The sequence below is a fragment of the Rattus norvegicus genome, chromosome 4, assembly GCF_021556685.1.
Source record: "Rattus norvegicus strain SHRSP/BbbUtx chromosome 4, alternate assembly SHRSP_T2T, whole genome shotgun sequence".
Taxonomy (NCBI): domain Eukaryota; kingdom Metazoa; phylum Chordata; class Mammalia; order Rodentia; family Muridae; genus Rattus; species Rattus norvegicus.
The window spans coordinates 60,256,611-60,282,547 of NC_141537.1; the positions used below are offsets into that span (position 1 = coordinate 60,256,611).

The window sequence follows — 25,937 nt, forward strand, 5'->3', positions numbered from 1 at the left end:
AGACAAGGAGCTGTAGATACAAGCTTCACCAACAGAATACAAGAGATGGAAGAGAGAATCTCAGGAGCAGAAGATTCCATAGAAATCATTGACTCAACTGTCAAAGATAATGTAAAGCGGAAAAAGCTACTGGTCCAAAACATACAGGAAATCCAGGACTCAATGAGAAGATCAAACCTAAGGATAATAGGTATAGAAGAGAGTGAAGACTCCCAGCTCAAAGGACCAGTAAATATCTTCAACAAAATCATAGAAGAAAACTTCCCTAACCTAAAAAAAGAGATACCCATAGACATACAGGAAGCCTACAGAACTCCAAATAGATTGGACCAGAAAAGAAACACCTCCCGTCACATAATTGTCAAAACACCAAACGCACAAAATAAAGAAAGAATATTAAAAGCAGTAAGGGAAAAAGGTCAAGTAACATATAAAGGGAGACCTATCAGAATCACACCAGACTTCTCGCCAGAAACTATGAAGGCCAGAAGATCCTGGACTGATGTTATACAGACCCTAAGAGAACACAAATGCCAGCCCAGATTACTGTATCCAGCAAAACTCTCAATTAACATTGATGGAGAAACCAAGATATTCCATGACAAAACCAAATTTACACAATATCTTTCTACAAATCCAGCACTACAAAGGATAATAAATGGTAAAGCCCAACATAAGGAGGCAAGCTATACCCTAGAAGAAGCAAGAAACTAATCGTCTTGGCAACAAAACAAAGAGAATGAAAGCACACAAACATAACCTCACATCAAATATGAATATAACGGGAAGCAATAATCACTATTCCTTAATATCTCTCAATATCAATGGCCTCAACTCCCCAATAAAAAGACATAGATTAACAAACTGGATACGCAACGAGGACCCTGCATTCTGCTGCCTACAGGAAACACACCTCAGAGACAAAGACAGACACCACCTCAGAGTGAAAGGCTGGAAAACAACTTTCCAAGCAAATGGTCAGAAGAAGCAAGCTGGAGTAGCCATTCTAATATCAAATAAAATCAATTTCCAACTAAAAGTCATCAAAAAAGATAAGGAAGGACACTTCATATTCATCAAAGGAAAAATCAACCAAGATGAACTCTCAATCCTAAATATCTATGCCCCAAATACAAGGGCACCTACATATGTAAAAGAAACCTTACTAAAGCTCAAAACACACATTGCACCTCACACAATAATAGTGGGAGATTTCAACACCCCACTCTCATCAATGGACAGATCATGGAAACAGAAATTAAACAGTGATGTAGACAGACTAAGAGAAGTCATGAGCCAAATGGACTTAACGGATATTTATAGAACATTCTATCCTAAAGCAAAAGGATATACCTTCTTCTCAGCTCCTCATGGTACTTTCTCCAAAATTGACCATATAATTGGTCAAAAAACGGGCCTCAACAGGTACAGAAAGATAGAAATAATCCCATGCGTGCTATCGGACCACCACGGCCTAAAACTGGTCTTCAATAACAATAAGGGAAGAATGCCCACATATACGTGGAAATTGAACAATGCTCTACTCAATGATAACCTGGTCAAGGAAGAAATAAAGAAAGAAATTAAAAACTTTTTAGAATTTAATGAAAATGAAGATACAACATACTCAAACTTATGGGACACAATGAAAGCTGTGCTAAGAGGAAAACTCATAGCGCTGAGTGCCTGCAGAAAGAAACAGGAAAGAGCATATGTCACCAGCTTGACAGCACACCTAAAAGCTCTAGAACAAAAAGAAGCAAATACACCCAGGAGGAGTAGAAGGCAGGAAATAATCAAACTCAGAGCTGAAATCAACCAAGTAGAAACAAAAAGGACCATAGAAAGAATCAACAGAACCAAAAGTTGGTTCTTTGAGAAAATCAACAAGATAGATAAACCCTTAGCCAGACTAACGAGAGGACACAGAGAGTGTGTCCAAATTAACAAAATCAGAAATGAAAAGGGAGACATAACTACAGATTCGGAGGAAATTCAAAAAATCATCAGATCTTACTATAAAAACCTATATTCAACAAAATTTGAAAATCTTCAGGAAATGGACAATTTCCTAGACAGATACCAGGTATCGAAGTTAAATCAGGAACAGATAAACCAGTTAAACAACCCCATAACTCCTAAGGAAATAGAAGCAGTCATTAAAGGTCTCCCAACCAAAAAGAGCCCAGGTCCAGACGGGTTTAGTGCAGAATTCTATCAAACCTTCATAGAAGACCTCATACCAATATTATCCAAACTATTCCACAAAATTGAAACAGATGGATCACTACCGAATACCTTCTACGAAGCCACAATTACTCTTATACCTAAACCACACAAAGACACAACAAAGAAAGAGAACTTCAGACCAATTTCCCTTATGAATATCGACGCAAAAATACTCAATAAAATTCTGGCAAACCGAATTCAAGAGCACATCAAAACAATCATCCACCATGATCAAGTAGGCTTCATCCCAGGCATGCAGGGATGGTTTAATATACGGAAAACCATCAACGTGATCCATTATATAAACAAACTGAAAGAACAGAACCACATGATCATTTCATTAGATGCTGAGAAAGCATTTGACAAAATTCAACACCCCTTCATGATAAAAGTCCTGGAAAGAATAGGAATTCAAGGCCCATACCTAAACATAGTAAAAGCCATATACAGCAAACCAGTTGCTAACATTAAACTAAATGGAGAGAAACTTGAAGCAATCCCACTAAAATCAGGGACTAGACAAGGCTGCCCACTCTCTCCCTACTTATTCAATATAGTTCTTGAAGTTCTAGCCAGAGCAATCAGACAACAAAAGGAGATCAAAGGGATACAGATCGGAAAAGAAGAGGTCAAAATATCACTATTTGCAGATGACATGATAGTATATTTAAGTGATCCCAAAAGTTCCACCAGAGAACTACTAAAGCTGATAAACAACTTCAGCAAAGTGGCTGGGTATAAAATTAACTCAAATAAATCAGTTGCCTTCCTCTATACAAAAGAGAAACAAGCCGAGAAAGAAATTAGGGAAACGACACCCTTCATAATAGACCCAAATAATATAAAGTACCTCGGTGTGACTTTAACCAAGCAAGTAAAAGATCTGTACAATAAGAACTTCAAGACACTGAGGAAAGAAATTGAAGAAGACCTCAGAAGATGGAAAGATCTCCCATGCTCATGGATTGGCAGGATTAATATGGTAAAAATGGCCATTTTACCAAAAGCAATCTACAGATTCAATGCAATCCCCATCAAAATACCAATCCAATTCTTCAAAGAGTTAGACAGAACAATTTGCAAATTCATCTGGAATAACAAAAAACCCAGGATAGCTAAAGCTATCCTCAACAATAAAAGGACTTCAGGGGGAATCACTATCCCTGAACTCAAGCAGTATTACAGAGCAATAGTGATAAAAACTGCATGGTATTGGTACAGAGACAGACAGATAGACCAATGGAATAGAATTGAAGACCCAGAAATGAACCCACACACCTATGGTCACTTGATTTTTGACAAAGGAGCCAAAACCATCCAATGGAAAAAAGATAGTATTTTCAGCAAATGGTGCTGGTTCAACTGGAGGGCAACATGTAGAAGAATGCAGATCGATCCATGCTTATCACCCTGTACAAAGCTTAAGTCCAAGTGGATCAAGGACCTCCACATCAAACCAGACACACTCAAACTAATAGAAGAAAAACTAGGGAAGCATCTGGAACACATGGGCACTGGAAAAAATTTCCTGAACAAAACACCAATGGCTTATGCTCTAAGATCAAGAATCGACAAATGGGATCTCATAAAACTGCAAAGCTTCTGTAAGGCAAAGGACACTGTGGTTAGGACAAAACGGCAACCAACAGATTGGGAAAAGATCTTTACCAATCCTACAACAGATAGAGGCCTTATATCCAAAATATACAAAGAACTCAAGAAGTTAGACCGCAGGGAAACAAATAACCCTATTAAAAAATGGGGTTCAGAGCTAAACAAAGAATTCACAGCTGAGGAATGCCGAATGGCTGAGAAACACCTAAAGAAATGTTCAACATCTTTAGTCATAAGGGAAATGCAAATCAAAACAACCCTGAGATTTCACCTCACACCAGTGCGATTGGCTAAGATCAAAAACTCAGGTGACAGCAGATGCTGGCGAGGATGTGGAGAAAGAGGAACACTCCTCCATTGTTGGTGGGATTGCAGACTGGTAAAACCATTCTGGAAATCAGTCTGGAGGTTCCTCAGAAAATTGGACATTGAACTGCCTGATGATCCAGCTATACCTCTCTTGGGCATATACCCAAAAGATGCCCCAACATATAAAAGAGACACGTGCTCCACTATGTTCATCGCAGCCTTATTTATAATAGCCAGAAGCTGGAAAGAACCCAGATGCCCTTCAACAGAGGAATGGATACAGAAAATGTGGTACATCTACACAATGGAATATTACTCAGCTATCAAAAACAACGAGTTTATGAAATTCGTAGGCAAATGGTTGGAACTGGAAAATATCATCCTGAGTGAGCTAACCCAATCACAGAAAGACATACATGGTATGCACTCATTGATAAGTGGCTATTAGCCCAAATGCTTGAATTACCCTAGATCCCTAGAACAAACGAAACTCAAGACGGATGATCAAAATGTGAATGCTTCACTCCTTCTTTAAATGAGGAAAAAGAATACCCTTGGCAGGGAAGGGAGAGGCAAAGATTAAAACAGAGACTGAAGGAACACCCATTCAGAGCCTGCCCCACATGTGGCCCATACATATACAGCCACCCAATTAGACAAGATGGATGAAGCAAAGAAGTGCAGACCGACAGGAGCCGGATGTAGATCGCTCCTGAGAGACACAGCCAGAATACAGCAAATATAGAGGCGAATGCCAGCAGCAAACCACTGAACTGAGAATAGGTCCCCTATTGAAGGAATCAGAGAAAGAACTGGAAGAGCTTGAAGGGGCTCGAGACCCCAAAAGTACAACAATGCCAAGCAACCAGAGCTTCCAGGGACTAAGCCACTACCTAAAGACTATACATGGACTGACCCTGGACTCTGACCCCATAGGTAGCAATGAATATCCTAGTAAGAGCACCAGTGGAAGGGGAAGCCCTGGGTCCTGCTAAGACTGAACCCACAGTGAACTAGTCTATGGGGGGAGGGCGGCAATGGGGGGAGGGTTGGGAGGGGAACACCCATAAGGAAGGGGAGGGGGGAGGGGGATGTTTGCCCGGAAACCGGGAAAGGGAATAACACTCGAAATGTATATAAGAAATACTCAAGTTAATAAAAAAAAAAAAGTATTTATTTAACTATTAAGTACATACACATACATATATGTATATATATTATATACACATGCACACACATATATACATATAAAAAAAAAATTAGCCTTTACTGCTGGATAATCAATACTTTCTCCTGACACATAAAATTATATCAAAGACAGTACCTGCACCATGATATTGTCACTTGATGCAGCTTCTTGGGCTTCATTTATCCATCGTTTAACCACATCATAGCTTATCTTCATCATATGCTAAATTAAAATGGGAGAATATATAATGCATGATCACTAGACACTAGAAATGCAAGTTAAATTTCTTGCAAAAATTACTAAAGATATTTCCCAAACACAGAAAATACTGCTGCTTTTTAAGTCTACATTGTCTCTACTCTAAGGCAACTATAAACTGAAGTTTTCTTCTTTAACATCTCTTTGCAAAGTAATAGAAACCTACACATTCGTGAGCTGAAAGAGACAAGGAAAAGAAAGCCACGAAAGGGGAAGAAGAGAAGCATTAAATAAAATGGCTCTTAAGGAACGTTAACATTAGCTTGACTTCAGGAAATTCCCCTGAAGAAGAAACAGTACAACATGCTCCTTGATCTAAAACCTGTTCCATGACATTCTAGAATCAGGCAGTCTGCTCTAATGATTTGTATGGATGTGTGGGTAAGTATGTCTGTTCATGGAGGTGGGGGTGTGTGTAGAGGATAGGGGTCAAGCTTGTTTTTGAAGCACAATCTCTCACTGGGATCCGGGGCCTGACAATTGTCTAGGCTGACTGGCTGGTGAGCTACAGGAATCTGCCTGTCCCCACCTCCCCGGAGCTGGGATTACATGTCACCATACAAGTTTTTTTTATGTAGGTTCTGAGACTATGTCCTTATGTTTACTAGCAAGCGTTTCACTAACCAAGCAATCCCTAGTCCCTTATTAACTGACTTTAATCAAATGCAATGTGTTAAGATTTTTAAAGAATATATTTTTTGGGAGCAAGAGAGATGGTTCAGCAGTTAAGAGCACTGACTGCTCTTCCAGAGGTCCTGAGTTCAGTTCCCAGCAACCACATGGTGGCTCACAACCATCTGTAATGGGATTTGATGCCCTCTTCTGGTGTGCCTGAAGACAGCTACAGTGTACTCACAAACATAAAATAACTTAAAAAATAATACATTTTTGTTTTGATGAAAGGTGAAGGAAAAGCTATTACTGAAACAAAAGATCACTTCTTTTTCTTTCTTTTTTTTTTTTCTTTTCTTTTTCTCAGAGCTGGGGACCAAACCCAGTGCCTTACCACTGAGCTAAATCCCCAACACTTCTTGAAATTCAGAGGTAATAAGGAAGACTTTAAAGGACACAGATGGATACTAGAAATGAAGGGAAGCTGAGAACAAGATGTTGGAGGTAAACATAAGAGCACAGAGGAGGAACTTAAAACTAGCCCCTGTTTCTCCACCGTCATTACTCCTATCCTTCTAAGTATCTTTAGTCCCCAAAGCTTCTAAACACCAACATTCAAGTTTTTACTGCCCATTATAACTGCTGAGTGTTTTCCCAAATAGAATACAGTTGGATAAAGTAACAGGATACACACGCATTTTTAACTGATTCTCTTGTAAGAGAACAACAGTAATAAGTTATTTTTAAACTAGACACTAGACCACACATAAGAAACAAAAAGCTGCCGGATCACTTACTAAGGAAGAGACCAGTGCTGAACTGGATACACTGGAAACTTTATCCACAATGGCCTGCTTCATGTATCTTTCAATAGCTTGCAACATTGTTCCCTAAAAGCATTAAAAAGAAAAGGTTGTTAGAAACCATTCATGTAAAGTTACTGCCCACAAAATAATGTACAAAACTGTCCATGTGTATGTTCTGCGTAAATATCCATTTTGTATGAAGATGATATATAGTAATCATATTCTAGAGAGCAGAATTCAAACAATCCAGTACAAGCTACACACAAACACACACATGAGTGCAAACAGAGAGTGTATGTGTCTCTCTGTGTGTGTTCAAAGCCAGCCTGAGCAAATAAAATAAAAATAAAGATAGAAAAGAAAAAGAAATTCCTATATGAGAGTGGATGCTCCTTTTCAAAGATGCTTAAACGATTCTATATGAGAAATACATGTTACACATCTTAAACAATCCTACACATCAAATATAATTTCTGATTATTTTGAGACATAGGAAATTAAATGTGTAGTATCCTACTATAGCAATTCCTCAGCATGGAATTGTCTGAAGTATTGTTCTTGTAAACTTTAACATGGAAAAAGCTTTTTGTCCTGGAAGGGTGGTGGCAGATAAAAATGTATAAACATACTAGGCCCAATATTCAGATTAAAAAGAATTTGCTAATTCTTATACTAAAAATTTAACACCCAAAAGAAAACCACAACAAAATAATAAGATAGCAAAAGTAAATTAAGCTGTTTATATTATTTCTTCTAGGATCTAGATTTATAAAATTTCCATTTTATAAATGGATCAAACTATAAAATGTAAGCCAGGTATGGTGATACATGCCTTTAATTCTAGCACTCAGGAGGCTAAGGCAAAAAGATTGTGAATTCAAGACTGGTCTGAGCTAGATAGCAAGTTAAAGATTCTGTCTCAAAAAAAGTTATAAACCTTGAGAAGATTGGGACCCACAGAGATACACCTAAACATAAATCCACAGCTAGTGTTTCCTTAGCAACGTGCTGAAACAAAGGGAACTTACATCCGTGATTCTGCAGAGAGCCCTGATGGCTGGGCCTCGGTACACGTCTTCCTTTCCAGTCATGTCCTTGGTCAGACTTAAGAAAGACAAATAGTTAGCATGATTAATCAAAATGTTCTCTTCCCATTGTCCACTTCTAACCAATTTCCAATTGTCTTCAGAATGACCTTATGGGCACTACTAGTTCAAAACCTACTTGCAGTGAATTCTGTAAGTGTTAAGCCCTAATAATTAGAGTAAACATAACCAAGTTTTTTTGATTCATGGAAGGCACATTCCAATAGAGTAAAAAAGAAAAACTAAACCGCATAAACAAATGAAAATATACAGTCTTAAATACATTTAATAGATAATGGTGGTGGGGGTGGTGGGGGTGGGGTGGTGGTGGTGGTGGTGGTGGTGGTGGTGGTGGTGGTGGTGGTGGTGGTGGTGATGATGATGATGATGATGATGATGATGATGGCGGCAATGCTATAGAAAGCTCTACGCTGAAACGTTCCCAAGTTTTAAAAAGCTATCAGACTAGAAAAACTTTTTATATGACATTAACAAATAATAATCTCATTCACTCCCTCTTATCTCCCTTTCAGTCACAGGTTCTAAAACCGGCAAACATCAATGACCTCTTTCCGGCAGGCTTTAGAAATAGGCAGATGCATATGAACTGAGCTAGATGATTCCACATCATACTTTTAAAAGGTTAGGTAGCCTGTCATCCTCCCTTCTCATGTCCTCTGGGAATTTACACAACTTCCAAACTGGCGCTCACACTCCCTGCTTCTTCTCAGCTCTTCTCATTTAGTCTAAAATGGCTACAACTGGCTCATTCTGATAGAATGGCTAGAGCAAAGAGTATGAAAAACTGAGAGTTTACCTTTTTTTTAATTATAAAATTAATTAATTTAACAAAAACAGTTTCTAAATATTAGAAAGATGGTAAGTAATGTAATATTATCTCTCTTCACCTACAAAGCTTTCAATACCACTTAACGAGAGGTTTCTAGTAAGGAAGCTTTTCTGCAAGATTTATTAAAATGCTCAGTTCTGGATTTTGACCCTTCCTGCTTTATTTAATAATAAAACAAGAATCATTTTAGATCCTTTGTACTTTCTTTTCAAAACAATTTTCTATTTCTTCTTACCAAGTAACTGTATTAGTTAAAGCTCTAAAAGAATGGTAATACGTTGGGGATTTAGCTCAGTGGTAGAGCGCTTGCCTAGTAAGCGCAAGGCCCTGGGTTCGGTCCCCAGCTCCAAAAAAAAAAAAAAAGAAAAAGAAAAAAAAAAGAAAAAGAATGGTAATACTAAGCATTTGATCCTGTTTAATGCTTTAGATTAACTGCAATGCTACCATTTACAGTATCAGGCTAGGACCTTGAACACACTGTACCACTGGGCTACATCCCTAGCCTTAAGTTTATGACATACCTTAATTGCTAAAGCATTCTTCACCTCTTTCTGTTTCTCAATGTTTTTTTTTAAGGCATGAATTTTGACAGGTACCTGCTTTTAAATATTAACCAAGACACTATATAGAGGGAATTCTGTGTTTTAAGGAACTGATAAGGAGTGACCTAAGTTCAAAGCCTGGGAACCATATAGTGGAAGGAGACAACTTCAGAAAGTTGTCCTCTGACCTCCCTAAGTGTGCTATCACATGAGTATGCCCATACACATAAATACATACATAAATATTTAAAAATTGTTATGAAACTTTATTGTGATAAATTTAATTTAAAAATTTAAGATGCTTCCTTTAGAAATATGAAATACTATTCTGTGGATATGAAATATTATAACTTATTATAATCTCATTGTATAGTCCAGGCTAGCTTTAAATTCACAATCTTTGTTTCTCAGCCTCTCAAATGCTGGGACTGGAAAAGTATACTATGTCTGTGGCTACAATATGGTTTTTATAAATGTTTTAAGTAAAAGTGGAGGTGGTAGCAAATGTCTTTAATCCTAGTATTTGGCAGATCTTGAGTTCAAGGCCAGCCTGATGTACAAAGTGAATTCCAGACCAGCCAACCAGGACTACACAGCGAGACCTTGTTTCATACAAACAAAGAAACACCCTTTTAAGTAGAATTGATTTCTACAGTTAGGGTCCATTTTATGTTTTCTGTCTCTTCTAGAGACAATTTTGTTAATTTATAGTCGTAGAAAGTCACTTTCTTATTTATTTATTTCTTATTCACTTTACATCCATTCATTAATCCCCTCCTAGTAACCCCCTACCACAATCCTCCCCCATTTCCCCTTCTCCTCTGAGCAGGTAGGGGCTCTCCTGAGTATCCTCCCACCCTGGCAGAACATCAGTTTCAAACATGTCCCATACTTACTTGCTTCAAGGTTTATAAAATATTTCCATAATTTTTTTTACTTCTTTAATATTTCTCATTATTTTTCTTTGTTCTAATGTTGTGCAGTATCTCTTTTTCTGAATTAAGCTTATTTTGGCCTTTAAAAAATAGCTCTTTGTCTTATGTTCAGCTTTCTGCATTACATTCTTATAGTTTCTGCTTTATCATTACTAATTTCGTTCTTCCGTTTATTTGCATTTTTCCCTAACTTTACAAGTAGAACACCTATTCATGTGGCTTCCTGATTTTTCTCACTAAAGTGGACACTACAGGTAGAGCAATGAATACTACCGCAACCAGAGCCCTCTCACTGCTGTCCACTTCTGACTAGAGAACTGACTCGAGGTTTCTAAACTACAGGCAGAGCACAGACAGAACTAGGCAGACCTGAAGGTATTAACAGGCGATGCCTAGGTACATAAGGTCTGGAGTCAAAAGCTGCTGCTGTGCCTGGTTCGGCTGCCACAGAGCATTGCATGGTTCACTGAGTGTACCCCACTACTCATTAGGCAACTGGAGCAGCACCTGCTTGCTGGAGAAGTTCTGGGGTGTGAATATTTTTCTGAGTGTCTTCTCTCTGATACTGTAATACATATGCTTAATTCTCTGGACTTTCAAGAACAACCACAAACTATGTCCTATTGTCAACTATAGAAAACCTTCAACTACTATGTGGCTTATTGGCTAATGATTATGAAATTTTTTGAACACAGCTTTAATTATTGACTTTTGTTTTATTTTCTAAACAAAACAAAATAAAACAAAACAGCCTGTTATACTGTAATAAGAAAATATAATTTCCCCTATATTTCAATTTTCTGAATTTAAATGTTCTCAGGGCCTAAATGCATGCAGAATATTTTAAAATAATTCCACAAACACATATAAAGGTTACTTTTCTATTATAAAGGTGTAATTTTTATAAATATTAATCATAATAAAACATACTATTGAATCATCTGCATATGTTTAAACCTTCTTTGTATAATGAGATTGATAATACTTGCTTCTCTTTGCATTTACTGTGTTTTGGGCTTCTGACTACCTATTAACCGATTAAATAATTCACTACCACTCTGTCCTCATTTTTCATGATCAAAAAGTACTTCTTTTGTCTCATTCAAAACATTTTTGCAGCTTGGATTACCCAAGATACAATGCACAGACCACATGAAGCTCAAGAAGAAAGACGACCAAAGTGCAGATGCTTCAGTCCTTCTTAGAAGGGGAAACAAAATATTCATAGCAGGAGATATAGAAAGTTTGGAGCAGAAACCGAAGGAAAGGCCATCCAGAGACTGCTGCACCTGGGCATCCAGTCCATAGACACACAGCCATCAAATCCAGACAATACTGTTGATGCCAAGAAGTGCATGCTGACAGGAGCCTGATATAGCTGTCTCCTGAGAGGCTCAGCCAGAGTGTGACAAACACTGAGAACAGGGTTCCCATGTAGTAGTTAGGGAAAGGATTGAAGGAGCTGAAGGGGTTTGCAACCCCACAGGAAGAACAATACCAACCAACCAGAGTTCCTAGGGACTAAACCACCATCCAAAGAGTACACATGGACAGACCCATGGTGCCAGCTGCATATGTAGCAGAGGATGGCCTTGTTGGGTACCAATGGGAGGAGAATCCCTTGGTCCTGCCAAGGCTGGATCCCCCAGTGTAGGGGAATGTCAGGGTGGGAAGGCGGGAAGGGATAGGTGGATGGGTGGGGGAACACCCTCATAGAAGAAAGGGGAGGGGGATAAGGGGTTTATGGATGGGAAACGGGAAAACATTTGAAATGTAAATAAAAAATATCCAATTTTTAAAAAAAGTATGGTTTTTATGATGATGATGATGGTGATAATACCTAAAACAAAATGATAACATGAAAAAAATCTTAGAATATTTAGTGTAATATGAAAAAAATCTTAGAGCATTTTAAAATTTAATTTAAAAAGCTGTTCTTAAGTAATTACATGGATATATTTGTTATATTTTTAGTTTTGACAGAAATGTAGAGATAAAAGCCTACTTCTACTATATTTGGTCAATAATCAACTTGCTTGTGGTTTAGTTCACAATGAAGCAGAAAACGGAAAATACTGATATTAAAAAAAAAGTGTTTTTGCACAGAAACCAGTTTCTTAGCATTAACAGCATGGCCTAAGCTTATTTTAGAGCTGGCTTCTGTGTTTTTCTGTACTCTTCTACAGTCAGATTTTACTTTGTGTTTTTCCTACATCACAATATCTAGCATAGTTTGTTGGGGTTTTATTTTTTGTCCATTACTTCTGCTGTTGGGGTGTTTGAGACAGGTTCTTCTATACAACCCAGGATGACCTTGAATCTGCAATCCTCTTGCCTACACCTCCTAAGTGTTAAGATTGGCAATATGTGCACAGCACCTGACTGTATGCTGTCTCTAATCTGTACCTCTTTTAAAAGACTACATTTAGAGATAACTGCATCAAATCGTTTTGTGCACCAATTTTATTTTGAATATTTTCTTTGTTCCTTACAAGCCAATACTCTCCAAAAGATTTTGTTGTGGTGATGGGAATGTTTTCTATCATTGACTATAGTAACTGTAGGTTCTGCATAGCTACCAAGCACTTACAGTACAAGGGTGGGACTGAGTTCTAAGCTTTACCTCAGTTAATGTTACTATGACTTTAGTAGGCCTCTCTATAGCCACTTCCTACCTTACCAAATAGAGCTACAGTTACCAGGCTCTGCTAAGTATTATGCTTTCTGAAATGTGGAAGATTTCTATTTTAACTTTGGCTTTTAGGTGGTTGCCATATTATCTTAGATTAAAAAAATTAACCTATGAAACTTAAGAATATTAATGTGCATAAAATATCTCTTGTCTGCTTGCCAATCTCTCCTGAAATTTTTGTACCATATTGTGGTATTATCATGAAAAATATTTATAACTATATATAATATTTCTATTCAATTTCTAACAGTAACTCCTAGAATGGTTTACACTTACTTTTTTTTTATTTTATTTTATTTTTTTTTTATTATTAACTTGAGTATTTCTTATATACATTTCGAGTGTTATTCCCTTTCCCAGTTTCCGGGCAAATATCCCCCTCCCCCCTCCCCTTTCTTATCGGTGTTCCCCTCCCCACCCTCCCCCCATTGTCCCCCTCCCCCCAACAGTCTAGTTCACTGGGGGTTCAGTCTTAGCAGGACCCAGGGCTTCCCCTTCCACTGGTGCTCTTACTAGGATATTCATTGCTACCTATGAGGTCAGAGTCCAGGGTCAGTCCATGTATAGTCTTTAGGTAGTGGCTTAGTCCCTGGAAGCTCTGGTTGCTTGGCATTGTTGTACATATGGGGTCTCGAGCCCCTTCAAGCTCTTCCAGTTCTTTCTCTGATTCCTTCAACGGGGGTCCTATTCTCAGTTCAGTGGTTTGCTGCTGGTATTCGCCTCTGTATTTGCTGTATTCTGGCTGTGTCTCTCAGGAGCGATCTACATCCGGCTCCTGTCGGTCTGCACTTCTTTGCTTCATCCATCTTGTCTAATTGGATGGCTGTATATGCATGGGCCACATGTGGGGCAGGCTCTGAATGGGTGTTCCTTCAGTCTCTGTTTTAATCTTTGCCTCTCTCTTCCCTGCCAAGGGTATTCTTGTTCCCCTTTTAAAGAAGGAGTGAACCATTCACATTTTGATCATCTGTCTTGAGTTTCATTTGTTCTAGGCATTTAGGGTAATTCAAGCATTTGGGCTAATAGCCACTTATCAGTGAGTGCATACCATGTATGTCTTTCTGTGTTTGGGTTAGCTCACTCAGGATGATATTTTCCAGTTCCAGCCATTTGCCTACGAATTTCATAAAGTCGTTGTTTTTGATAGCTGAGTAATATTCCATTGTGTAGATGTACCACATTTTCTGTATCCATTCCTCTGTTGAAGGGCATCTGGGTTCTTTCCAGCTTCTGGTTATTATAAATAAGGCTGCAATGAACATAGTGGAGCACGTGTCTTTTTTATATGTTGGGGCATCTTTTGGGTATATGCCCAAGAGAGGTATAGCTGGATCCTCAGGCAGTTCAATGTCCAATTTTCTGAGGATCCTCCAGACTGATTTCCAGTATGGTTGTACCAGTTTGCAATCCCATCAACAATGGAGGAGTGTTCCTCTTTCTCCACATCCTCACCAGCATCTGTTGTCCCCTGAGTTTTTGATCTTAGCCATTCTCACTGGTGTGAGGTGAAATCTCAGGGTTGTTTTGATTTGCATTTCCCTTATGACTAAAGATGTTGAACATTTCTTTAGGTGTTTCTCAGCCATTCGGCATTCCACAGCTGTGAATTCTTTGTTTAGCTCTGAGCCCCATTTTTTAATAGGGTTATTTGTTTCCCTGTGGTCTAACTTCTTGAGTTCTTTGTATATTTTGGATATAAGGCCTCTATCTGTTGTAGGATTGGTAAAGATCTTTTCCCAATCTGTTGGTTGCCGTTTTGTCCTAACCACAGTGTCCTTTGCCTTACAGAAGCTTTGCAGTTTTATGAGATCCCATTTGTCAATTCTTGATCTTAGAGCGTAAGCCATTGGTGTTTTGTTCAGGAAATTTTTTCCAGTGCCCATGTGTTCCAGATGCTTCCCTAGTTTTTCTTCTATTAGTTTGAGTGTGTCTGCTTTGATGTGGAGGTCCTTGATCCACTTGGACTTAAGCTTTGTACAGGGTGATAAGCATGGATCGATCTGCATTCTTCTACATGTTGACCTCCAGTTGAACCAGCACCATTTGCTGAAAATGTTATCTTTTTTCCATTGGATGGTTTTGGCTCCTTTGTCAAAAATCAAGTGACCATATGTGTGTGGGTTCATTTCTGGGTCTTCAATTCTATTCCATTGGTCTATCTGTCTGTCTCTGTACCAATACCATGCAGTTTTTATCACTATTGCTCTGTAATACTGCTTGAGTTCAGGGATAGTGATTCCCCCTGAAGTCCTTTCATTGTTGAGGATAGCTTTAGCTATCCTGGGTTTTTTGTTATTCCAGATGAATTTGCAAATTGTTCTGTCTAACTCTTTGAAGAATTGGATTGGTATTTTGATGGGGATTGCATTGAATCTGTAGATTGCTTTTGGTAAAATCATATCATCTGCAAATAGTGATATTTTGACTTCTTCTTTTCCGATCTGTATCCCCTTGACCTCCTTTTGTTGTCTGATTGCTCTGGCTAGAACTTCAAGAACTATATTGAATAAGTAGGGAGAGAGTGGGCAGCCTTGTCTAGTCCCTGATTTTAGTGGGATTGCTTCAAGTTTCTCTCCATTTAGTTTAATGTTAGCAACTGGTTTGCTGTATATGGCTTTTACCATGTTCAGGTATGGGTACACTTACTTTTATACTCAATGTTAACTGAGAACTCATTTTCTACAACATATTATAGAATTCACTCTTAACTTTAAGATTACTGTAATTTGAACTTTAATTGAAAGAAAAGCCATTAATGTTACATGATTCCTAAGATCTTTCTTTTTTTTTTTTTTTTTTTTGGTTCTTTTTTTTCGGAGCTGGGGACCGAACCCAGGGCCTTGCGCTTCCTAGGCTTCCTAGGTAAGCGCTCTACCACTGAGCTAAATCCCCAGCCCCAAGATCTTTCTTTTAAAAGGTCTTTTAAAGTCTGAGTATTGTTTCTGCATTTGAAAAACAACTTACTTAACAATTTGTAAGCTGCATTCTTTTTCTTATAGCTTTGCAGACATTGCCCCCATTCTTTTCTGACACTTCAAACTGTCATGAATGGCTAAAGCCAGACTTGATCAGGTGGTCAGTCTCTGGAGTCTAGCCCCAGCCCTGTCCCCCACATTTACTATGTAGTACAGACCTGGAACTTGCTATATTGCCCAAGCTAACTTGGAATTTATAGTCCTCCTCTTTTAGTTTACTAAGTGTTAGGGTTGTAGCCATGCACCATCACACCTACGTTTAAGAGACCAGCACTCTTTGTTTTTTCTCAACAATATAATCTATCCAAGATGCATTTTATCATTGGTCATTCATTCTGTTACAATTTTTGTTTGAATGAACTATGCTATTTTAAGTTGCAAATTTCTTTCTTCATAAACCAAGGAATTTTTCCTATATTTTATCACTGAATATTTTGTTTATCTATAAACTTGGGTTATGTGAGCCATATTAAAGGTTTGCCCCTTCACTTCTATTAAATTACTTTAATCTTTACATTACAATAAGTGTTTATTATATAGCAAGTACCATTCTAGAGACTTGGATATGTTAATGAGCAAGAGACAAAGACTCAAGCTATCAACCAGCATATATTCTAACAAGGACAATCTAAGAATTATTTTAGGCTTTGCTGGCTGTTAAGACCTCCTCATAGCTACTCAGTTCTACTACACTTTGGGATAAGAAGTGTTATCCCAAAGGGCTCCTGTGTTAAACAAAGACCTGGTGGCCAGCTAATGGGCTTTTGTGATCTCCTGATGGATTTATAACATGCTACCATCACAGAGAGATGGTGGAACCTTAGGAGGGAAAGCCTAGCTGGAAGAGGTAGTTCCCTGGGGGTATGAAGGGCATATTTTGTCCCAAACTTTTTGTTTCTCTGCTGCTTCTTGTTTCCTATTCCCTCAAATGGTCTACCTGCACGACTTGGCTCTCCTCTGCTTCACCAAGTATGAGACTAAAAGCAGGAGGGCCAAGCAACCATGGCCTGAAGCCTCTGAAACAGTGAACCAAATCTTCCTTCCATATCCCTTTTAATCAGGAACGGCAACACAGATGTTAAAAACTGACTAACAAAGCAATTTTCTAAGAAGCCTTTTAAAATACATCCCAGAACCTCTGGCTAAACAATTCTCCCACATTTCTGGAGCATACAGATAATGAGCTGTATGTAATTCCACTGGATGGAAAAATAATTCATAAGCCAGAAATAAGGCAATATAAATTAAGTACGCTGAATCCTGCATACAATTGCTCACTATACCACAGCTAAAGTCAAAGAAGCCTGAAAGTATGCCATGTGGCTCAGAAGAAGCATCTAATATAGGATGTATATACATCCTTCGATCTACCTATCTTCCTTAAGGCTAATCTATTATTGAAGCTTCAGGATGGGAACCACCTACTATTTCAACCAAAGCCTGAACACAGAAAAGTGTGCAAAACACAGTATGAAATCTGTATGTCTACAACTTATTCTAAGGCTGTAACTGATGCCCGCCATTTCTTTCCTATGCTATTTATTCTATCCCTCCACTGATCTTTAGTATATACTTCATCCAGTCTTGTTATCTCCTCTGATCCTGTTATCTCTCCAGGATGTGACACAAACCTATATTCTATAGGATATGAGACCTTTGTTGGATACACCCTGGTTGGACTATTCCCAAATACCATTACCATAGGCATAAAAGCACCAAAATATACTCAAGTAAATAACACCAATCTGAAGTACAATGGTATTTGCTGCCACTACAGAGAATCAAGATCAGTCCGTTGACCTGTGTATGTGGACTAGCTTACATTACCTTCACTAATATGCTGACTTCAGCAGCCTAGCAGTTGTCACAACTCCTGATACACCATACACTTCCTGTCCCAGGCCTTCACAGATGTGGGAGCATGGGGTGCCCCTGGTGATCAACTTCTCATTCAGGGCTATTTAAAAGAGAAGTATGGGGGTATTTCTGTGCTGAGTACAGTCAACAGTCAACAGGCATCAAAATTTAAATGTTTCTGCCTTTTTATCCCTCAACTAACAAGGATCTCTCACCTCTATCACAAATGGGAAGAAAGTACAGCCTCAGTCTGTTTCTGGAAATATGAAGAAATACTTTAGATTGAGTTAGTTTGTAATGAATAGAGACTCACTTGCTTACAGTTCCGGAGGACGGGAAGTCCAAGAGCAGACACTAATAGATTTACTGTGTGGTGAGAGCCTGGTCTTTAATGATGACACTGTCTAGGTGGTTTCAATGGCTAAAGGGCCTGAAGCGCCAGGAAGCTTCCTTTAGAACAGCATTAGTCTCTTAGGTAAGCTAATTAAAATCTCCTACTACCGCACTGGAACTAAGACTGCACCATACACATGCCATCATATACTGCTTCTTAGAGCAGTGTTTCTCAACCTTCCTAATGCTGCGACCCTTTAAAATTGTTCTTCATGTTGTGGTGACCCAACAGAAACATTATTTCACTGCTACTTCATAACTGTAATTTTGCTATTATGAATCACAACATAAATATCTGACACACAGAATATCTGATAGGTCACCCCTGAAGGAAGGGGTTATGACCCACAGATTGAGAAATGCTGTCCTAGAGGAACATTCCTTAACCTAACCGGGAACTGTCTCTGACTTAATACCGCTCAGTAGGATCCCACCACTCCATTGGGCTGCCTGCTCCTCAGCAAAATTAATTATGACAACCATTACATCTCATACTCATGTCTATTTTCACACTGCTTTGCCATAAAATAGGTGGCAATGTTATACAGCATACTGTGTTTCATCAAAGCAGACAAACCTATGTCAAGCCCTTGGCTGGTTTTATATTTCACAGTGTTTTTAGTTATTTCCAGTATCCTATTCCTTTATGTAGATCCACATTTTCATCACTTTATTCTGACTGAAAAAAACACTTTTGTATTTATATGTTAACATACTAGAAGCAATTTACCTCAGCTTCTGTGTATCTGAAACTGCCTTTATAGCACTTTAAAGAAGTGTATATTTGCATGTGTGTAGTGTGTGTGCATATTGGGGGAGTTTACATAAGTGAAGATTCATGTCTGTAACAGTGCATATGTGAAGATCAGAACAAGGTTAATGTGTTTTGGCAGTGCTCACTCATGTTGCATGATGTGACTTGACTGGAATCTTGGTTGTAAGCATAAAATACACGCCCTTGCACAACACAGATCATCAATGTCAACAAAGCTGCCTCAAACACACTGGCTCAGATTTGGGAGTATTGTGGATTATGAATTGCAGTGCTTTTCCTATAGAAATAAATTTTCTGCCTTTATAAAAGCATAATTTATGGAAAAGCTCAAATTTTGATATTTTCCTATTATAACTCTGTAATACCTTAGTATTAAATTACTGTATCTTTGAATTGTTTTAAATTAGAATGTTTGATTCTACTCTGATGTGTTGACTTGAATTTCACAAAAACTATTAACTGAATTTCAGATTGAAATTAGAATGTCGAGCAGACCGGATAAACAGTTCTCTGCACCCAAATCCCGTGGGAGGGAGAGCTAGACCTTCGGAGAGGCGGACAAGCCTGGGAGACCAAAGGAGACTGCTCTCTGCACACACATCTCGGACGCCAGAGGAGGGCACCCGAGGCCATCTGGAACCCTGGTGCGCTGAGGCTCCCGGAAGGGGCAGCGCAGGTCTTCCTGGTTGCTGCCGCTGCAGAGAGCCCTTGGGCAGCACCCCGCGAGCAAACTTGAGCCTCGGGACCACAGGTAAGACCAGCTTTTCTGCTGCAAGAAAGCTGCCTGGTGAACTCAAGACACAGGCCCACAGGAACAGCTGAAGACCTGTACAGAGGAAAAACTACACGCACGAAAGCAGAACACTCTGTCCCCATAACTGGCTGAAAGAGAGGAAATCAGGTCTACAGCACTCCTGACACACAGGCTTATAGGACAGTCTAGCCACTGTCAGAAATAGCAGAACAAAGTAACTCTAGAGATAATCTGATGGCAAGAGGCAAGCGCAGGAACCCAAGCAACAGAAACCAAGACTACATGGCATCATCGGAGCCCAAATCTCCCACCAAAACAGACATGGAATATCCAAACACACAAGAAAAGCAAGATCTAGTTTCAAAATCATATTTGATCATGATGCTGGAAAACTTCAAGAAAGACGTGAAGAACTCCCTTAGCGAAACACAGGAAAACATTAATAAACAAGTAGAAGCCTACAGAGAGGAATCGCAAAAATCCCTGAAAGAATCGCAAAAATCCCTGAAAGAATTCCAGGAAAACACAATCAAACAGTTGAAGGAATTAAAAATGGAAATAGAATCAATCAAGAAAGAACACATGGGACGGATCCCGGCCCGCAGCAGCTCTCTGCTCCCAAACCCCGTGGGAGAGAGACCTCACCGCCTGGTCAGGTGGGCACTCCTGAGGCTGCAGAGCGGAAGAGACCACCAACACTGCCCACCCCTGCCCACATCCCTGGCCCAAGAGGCAACTGTATAAGGCCTCTGGGTTCCCGTAGGGGAGGGCCCAGGAGCGGCAGGACCCCTGCGCATGAGACACCGCCGGAACCTGAAGGAAACAGACCGGATAAACAGTTCTCTGCACCCAAATCCCGTGGGAGGGAGAGCTAACCCTTCAGAGAGGCAGACACGCCTGGGAAACCAGAAGAGACTGCACTCTGTGCACATCCAGACCCCAGAGGAAAACACCAAACGCCATCTGGAACCCTGGTGCACGGAGGCTCCCGGAAAGAGCGGCGCAGATCTTCCCGGTTGCTGCCACAGCGGAGAGGACTTAGGCAGTACCCCACGAGCAAACTTGAGCCTTGGAACCGCAGGTAGGACCAACTTTTCCCCTGCAAGAAAACTGCCTGGTGAACTCAGGACACACAGAGGCAAAATTCCTCTAGGACCGGGCACTTCCTGTGTTTACCGGAAGTCCCACACCCACGGATCCCGGCCCGCAGCAGCTCTCTGCTCCCAAACCCCGTGGGAGAGAGACCTCACCGCCTGGTCAGGTGGGCACTCCTGAGGCTGCAGAGCGGAAGAGACCACCAACACTGCCCACCCCTGCCCACATCCCTGGCCCAAGAGGCAACTGTATAAGGCCTCTGGGTTCCCGTAGGGGAGGGCCCAGGAGCGGCAAGACCCCTGCGCATGAGACACCGCCGGAACCTGAAGGAAACAGACCGGATAAACAGTTCTCTGCACCCAAATCCCGTGGGAGGGAGAGCTAACCCTTCAGAGAGGCAGACACGCCTGGGAAACCAGAAGAGACTGCACTCTGTGCACATCCAGACCCCAGAGGAAAACACCAAACGCCATCTGGAACCCTGGTGCACGGAGGCTCCCGGAAAGAGTGGCGCAGATCTTCCCGGTTGCTGCCACAGCGGAGGGGACTTAGGCAGTACCCCACGAGCAAACTTGAGCCTTGGAACCACAGGTAGGACCAACTTTTCCCCTGCAGGAAACCTGCCTGGTGAACTCAAGACACAGGCCCACAGGAACAGCTGAAGACCTGTAGAGAGGAAAAACTACACGCCCGAAAGCAGAACACTCTGTCCCCATAACTGACTGAAAGAGAGGAAAACAGGTCTACAGCACTCCTGACACACAGGCTTATAGGACAGTCTAGCCACTGTCAGAAATAGCAGAACAAAGTAACACTAGAGATAATCTGATGGCGAGAGGCAAGCGCAGGAACCCAAGCAACAGAAACCAAGACTACATGGCACGATCGGAGCCCAATTCTCCCATCAAAACAAACATGGAATATCCAAACACACCAGAAAAGCAAGATCTAGTTCCAAAATCATATTTGATCATGATGCTGGAGGACTTCAAGAAAGACATAAAGAACTCCCTTAGAGAACAAGTAGAAGCCTACAGAGAGGAATCACAAAAATCCCTGAAAGAATTCCAGGAAAACACAATCAAACAGTTGAAGGAATTAAAAATGGAAATAGAAGCAATCAAGAAAGAACACATGGAAACAACCCTGGACATAGAAAATCAAAAGAAAAGACAAGGAGCTGTAGATACAAGCTTCACCAACAGAATACAAGAGATGGAAGAGAGAATCTCGGGAGCAGAAGACTCCATAGAAATCATTGACTCAACTGTCAAAGATAATGTAAAGCGGAAAAAGCTACTGGTCCAAAACATACAGGAAATCCAGGACTCAATGAGAAGATCAAACCTAAGGATAATAGGTATAGAAGAGAGTGAAGACTCCCAGCTCAAAGGACCAGTAAATATCTTCAACAAAATCATAGAAGAAAACTTCCCTAACCTAAAAAAAGAGATACCCATAGGCATACAAGAAGCCTACAGAACTCCAAATAGATTGGACCAGAAAAGAAACACCTCCCGTCACATAATTGTCAAAACACCAAACGCACAAAATAAAGAAAGAATATTAAAAGCAGTAAGGGAAAAAGGTCAAGTAACATATAAAGGCAGACCTATCAGAATCACACCAGACTTTTCGCCAGAAACTATGAAGGCCAGAAGATCCTGGACAGATGTCATACAGACCCTAAGAGAACACAAATGCCAGCCCAGGTTACTGTATCCTGCAAAACTCTCAATTAACATAGATGGAGAAACCAAGATATTCCATGACAAAACCAAATTTACACAATACCTTTCTACAAATCCAGCACTACAAAGGATAATAAAGGGTAAAGCCCAACATAAGGAGGCAAGCTATACCCTAGAAGAAGCAAGAAACTAATCATCTTGGCAACAAAACAAAGAGAAGAAAAGCACCCAAACATAACCTCACATCCAAATATGAATATAACAGGAAGCAATAATCACTATTCCTTAATATCTCTCAACATCAATGGCCTCAACTCCCCAATAAAAAGACATAGATTAACAAACTGGATACGCAATGAGGACCCTGTATTCTGCTGCCTACAGGAAACACACCTCAGAGACAAAGACAGACACTACCTCAGAGTGAAAGGCTGGAAAACAACTTTCCAAGCAAATGGTCAGAAGAAGCAAGCTGGAGTAGCCATTCTAATATCAAATAAAATCAATTTTCAATTAAAAGTCATCAAAAAAGATAAGGAAGGACACTTCATATTCATCAAAGGAAAAATCCACCAAGATGAACTCTCAATCCTCATCTTCGGTTGGTTTATATACAAGTGTGCAATTTCTAGGCTTGAAAGTAAAATGATGCTATCTGGTGCTGGATAGAGGAGCCTTATTTTTTATTATGACAGCTTGCTATTTTTGTAACATGGTGATTTGGTTGAACACAATAAAGTACAGTAGTAACTGATCTCCCCTTCTTCCTGGATGAGTGAGAAGATGATTAAATGTTGATGTCAGCATCCTTGAGCATATTCAGATGAGCTTCTGCTTCTGTTGAAAAGGATGCTGTGTTTGATTGTGGTCCGAAGCTTTGAAGCATTACTTGGCATCTCCTTCCTTGGAGGTCTCACTGTTTAAACATAACAGATTTGATAGCTTGTTGGTAAGGTGAGGTCCAGCTTGTCTCCACTAGGTCATCTTCATGTGAATCCGGTGGTTATACGGTTTTGTTCTAGGGATATTTCATTTTTTTAATAACGGTTTTAGCTGACATTCATGGAGAGAATGAATCCTTAGAACTGTGCCACTAGTGAAAGGAAATCCTGTCTAGAGTATGTTTCTTTACAAAGCTGTGTCACACCATCCTTTGGGCCCTCTGCTGGAAAAGTAGAATCAAGTCTCAAATAATGCCTTTTAAATTGTATCCTCTAGTATTATAGATGTAGGACAGTACTGTATCATACCTCTGTGGATGTAAAATAGCTTGTACCTGCTTTATGATACATAGTAGTGACCGTGCTTTATCAGAGCTGTTTTTAATGATGTTGCTCAGAATGTTTTCTTTCCAGATGATGATTGAGAAGCTAATTAAAAAAAAAAAATGGTGCCAGGTACCACAAGAGTAACAGAACTGTGCTGTTTTCTTGGGTTTTGTTTTTTTACTTTTTTTTTTTTTAATGGAGTGTGCTGGATGTCTCTACAGTTTTGTTCAGATGACTGCAGAACCTGGAAAAGCTGTTGCTGCTGTTGATGCATAACACACTGCTATTATTGGTCTTTTTATATAAATATAAATATGTATATACAGATATATAATTTGAATTTTTTGAAACTTTAGCTGTGCTGTCAACTTTGGAAAAAATTATCCCCGTTTACTGTGTTGAGTTGGCACTGTACAGAAATTAACAGCCACATTGGTCTAGAAATGTTGAACTTAAGTTTTTTCCATTTGTACAGGGGTAACACACTGTATTAAATATGTAAGGTCTTATCTACGTGGGTTTGATTACAAAAACTAATAAAGTATTCTCTAAATTTAAAAAAAATAAATAAAATGTGAAAAGAAAAAAAAAAAAAAAAAAAAAGAAAGAACACATGGAAACAACCCTGGATATAGAAAACCAAAAGAAGAGACAAGGAGCTGTAGATACAAGCTTCACCAACAGAATACAAGAGATGGAAGAGAGAATCTCAGGAGCAGAAGATTCCATAGAAATCATTGACTCAACTGTCAAAGATAATGTAAAGCGGAAAAAGCTACTGGTCCAAAACATACAGGAAATCCAGGACTCAATGAGAAGATCAAACCTAAGGATAATAGGTATAGAAGAGAGTGAAGACTCCCAGCTCAAAGGACCAGTAAATATCTTCAACAAAATCATAGAAGAAAACTTCCCTAACCTAAAAAAAGAGATACCCATAGGCATACAAGAAGCCTACAGAACTCCAAATAGATTGGACCAGAAAAGAAACACCTCCCGTCACATAATAGTCAAAACACCAAACGCACAAAATAAAGAAAGAATATTAAAAGCAGTAAGGGAAAAAGGTCAAGTAACATATAAAGGCAGACCTATCAGAATCACACCAGACTTCTCGCCAGAAACTATGAAGGCCAGAAGATCCTGGACTGATGTCATACAGACCCTAAGAGAACACAAATGCCAGCCCAGGTTACTGTATCCTGCAAAACTCTCAATTAACATAGATGGAGAAACCAAGATATTCCATGACAAAACCAAATTTACACAATATCTTTCTACAAATCCAGCACTACAAAGGATAATAAATGGTAAAGCCCAACATAAGGAGGCAAGCTATACCCTAGAAGAAGCAAGAAACTAATCGTCTTGGCAACAAAACAAAGAGAATGAAAGCACACAAACATAACTTCACATCCAAATATGAATATAACGGGAAGCAATAATCACTATTCCTTAATACCTCTCAACATCAATGGCCTCAACTCCCCAATAAAAAGACATAGATTAACAAACTGGATACGCAACGAGGACCCTGCATTCTGCTGCCTACAGGAAACACACCTCAGAGACAAAGACAGACATTACCTCAGAGTGAAAGGCTGGAAAACAATTTTCCAAGCAAATGGTCAGAAGAAGCAAGCTGGAGTAGCCATTCTAATATCAAATAAAATCAATTTTCAACTAAAAGTCATCAAAAAAGATAAGGAAGGACACTTCATATTCATCAAAGGAAAAATCCACCAGGATGAACTCTCAATCCTAAATATCTATGCCCCAAATACAAGGGCACCTACATATGTAAAAGAAACCTTACTAAAGCTCAAAACATACATTGCACCTCACACAATAATAGTGGGAGATTTCAACACACCACTCTCATCAATGGACAGATCATGGAAACAGAAATTAAACAGAGATGTAGACAGACTAAGAGAAGTCATGAGCCAAATGGACTTAACGGATATTTATAGAACATTCTATCCTAAAGCAAAAGGATATACCTTCT

General features: G+C 39.5%; 1 protein-coding gene across 2 annotated transcripts in view; it reads right to left on the bottom strand.

Annotated features, from left to right (window-relative positions):
• Copg2 (coat protein complex I subunit gamma 2) overlaps positions 1–25,937 on the bottom strand; it is a 128,346-nt gene that overhangs the window by 83,121 nt on the left and 19,288 nt on the right. For both annotated transcript variants that reach the window (NM_001106929.2, XM_087657089.1), the window contains exons 6-8: positions 8,046–8,121; positions 7,009–7,101; positions 5,477–5,563 (exon numbers count right to left, since the gene is read on the bottom strand). In NM_001106929.2, the coding sequence (NP_001100399.1) occupies positions 5,477–5,563; positions 7,009–7,101; positions 8,046–8,121 (256 nt within the window). The remainder of the gene's footprint in view (positions 1–5,476; positions 5,564–7,008; positions 7,102–8,045; positions 8,122–25,937) is intronic.